The sequence below is a fragment of the Mastomys coucha genome, unplaced genomic scaffold (genome assembly GCF_008632895.1).
Source record: "Mastomys coucha isolate ucsf_1 unplaced genomic scaffold, UCSF_Mcou_1 pScaffold12, whole genome shotgun sequence".
Taxonomy (NCBI): Eukaryota; Metazoa; Chordata; class Mammalia; order Rodentia; family Muridae; genus Mastomys; species Mastomys coucha.
The window spans coordinates 86,603,631-86,605,849 of record NW_022196894.1 but is presented as its reverse complement, the minus strand read 5'-3'; the positions used below and the strand labels follow the sequence as shown (position 1 = coordinate 86,605,849).

At 35.4% G+C, this 2,219-nt stretch overlaps 1 protein-coding gene across 1 annotated transcript; it reads right to left on the bottom strand.

Moving 5' to 3' along the window:
- Nucleotides 1–1,285: 1,285 nt before the first annotated feature.
- On the bottom strand, nucleotides 1,286–1,498 carry LOC116086573 (keratin-associated protein 20-2-like). Its single transcript, XM_031364781.1, has one exon. The coding sequence runs from the start codon at nucleotides 1,496–1,498 to the stop codon at nucleotides 1,286–1,288; it is 213 nt and encodes a 70-aa protein (XP_031220641.1).
- Nucleotides 1,499–2,219: the final 721 nt, after the last annotated feature.

Below are 2,219 nucleotides of genomic sequence, written 5' to 3'. Positions count from 1 at the left end.
CTATTCTTAGTTAAGGAGTTGTTACTATTTAGTAGCTGTTATGAGGTAGAGAGTCAGTTTCTTTAGGGGTGTGGCCCTGGGTAGGTCAAGTATTCTTTTAGGTGATTACTACCCATTGAAGAGAACATAGGCCTTATAAATCTGACAGGATGAGTTTCAGGGACAATAAAAGGACATAAAGAACACAGGGCATAGAGTGGGTGCTTCTGAGAAGAGAAGGGAAAATATATGAATTTTAACTGAATCCATTGCACAAGATTTTCAAAGAACTAATAAGATTATATAGTGCAAAAATATTTTTTTCATGTTTTTATAAATAATTGGATATAGATTCAAATCTCAAACAACAGTAAGAAAATAGAACAGTCTAATTGTACCTATCTAAATGGTTCTGCATAGCCACATAATAACCAAAATATTCTATAAGAGGAATAGAAAGTTTAAAAAACAAGGTTCATATGAAATATCTATAAAAACAGCATGAAAAATTTAATTGATATTAAAATATTTATAGAATCATCATTTTCCTAAAGAAAATCTACAGATAACCAAAGAGGAATTTTCAAAATTTTAAGTTAATGTCACAGTGATATTGTTCCTCATAGTTATTAATAAAATGGATATTAGAAGGGAAAACCAATGTTAGAGAACATATAAAGTAAATGAAAGTCTTTACAGAGGAGATCATGTATAGTGACATTCATAGGAGGTACTGTGGAGACTGCAAAGTATCTAGAGAACCTACTTGTATTAGTTCTCCAAATATAAGTTGCAGACAAAAATATTTGATCTTCGGGAAAGATCTGCACTCCTAGACTCATTGTGATATCACAATAGCAGAAATATGAAGACAGTAAAAATGTCTGCCAATGGAAGAAAAATTAAATAGAAAATTTCCTTCTTTCTACTCTCCTGCTCCCTTTCCTTCTCCATTTAATACTGTCATGTTTGTCTTAAAACTATCACACATTTACAACCAAATAGCTGTAAATTCACAAACATACATCTCAAATTAGAAAAATAATAAGAAAAAGTATATTCAAGGAAATAATTTATTTAAAGCATATGTATGTATTCAAAGAATGGAAAAGAATACAGGCAGATCACATTTTACAAGACATTATGTTGACAATAAAGAGATTTGCTGCAAATATCATAAAGTCAAATTAAAGAAGAGGAATTGGGCAGGCATGCTGTGTTTCATGCATTATTCCTCCAAGAGTTTATATTGAGTTTGGAATATGTGAAGTGAAGAAAGATTGGAGTGAGCAGCTGCTGAATCTCCTCAGTAGAAGCCACAGGACCAGTACCTTCTGCAGCACAGTGGGCGGCAGCAGCCATAGCCATAGCCACCATAGCCGCAGCCATAGCCACCATAGCCACAGCCATAGCCACAGCCATAGCCACAGCCATAGCCACATCCTAGGCCTCCATAGCCATAGCCCAGGCCTCCATAGCCACAGCCCAGGCCTCCATAGTATCCTCCATAGTAGCACATGTTGTCAGGAGTGTCAGGAGTTTTCGAGAAAGACAAGCAGTAGGTTCCTTGAGTTTGTGTGTCACCATCTGCCATGGGCCTTTTATACACCTGGGTTGTTGTTGGGAGAAACCACAGGTATTGTAGTGTCACACGCCTCTGTGGCATGCTTTAGAAAACATCACAAGTATTGAGTTATGGGACAGACAATGCTGCATAGCTGAGATACTTGTCCTCCTACCTCAGGATATCATGATCAAATAAATGATCTGGTACAGTTTTCAGGTCTCCAGTTAATTCTTCATGGAGTATATAGAACACAGCACATGATTCCCTCAGGTGATATAGATCATTTTATAGTCTTCTCTTTCTTTAAAAGATTTTTTTAAAGATTAATTAATTTATTCTTTTTTATTTATATGAGTACACTGTAGCTGTCTTCAGACACACCAGAAGAGGTCATCAGATCTCATTACAAATGGTTGAGAGCCACCATGTGGTTGCTAGGAATTGAACTAAGGCCCTCTGGAAGAGCAGTCAGTGCTCTTAACTGCTATGCCATCTCTCCAGCTAGCGTTCTTCTTTTTATATATGTTGAATTTCATTACCCAACAAAACAAGGTCAGTTTTTCCTTCTTTTTTTTATTATTTTAAATCCATCTCATTGTAAGGATTAAGGTTTTTGTGTCTTTTTCTTGGACAATAAGGCAATTACTGTTTTGTTTTGTTTTTTTTTTTTTTT

Coding starts and splice junctions, on each gene's coding strand:
- LOC116086573 (XM_031364781.1), bottom strand. CDS start 1,498: ATGTGCTACTATGGAGGATACTATGGAGGCCTGGGCTGTGGCTATGGA.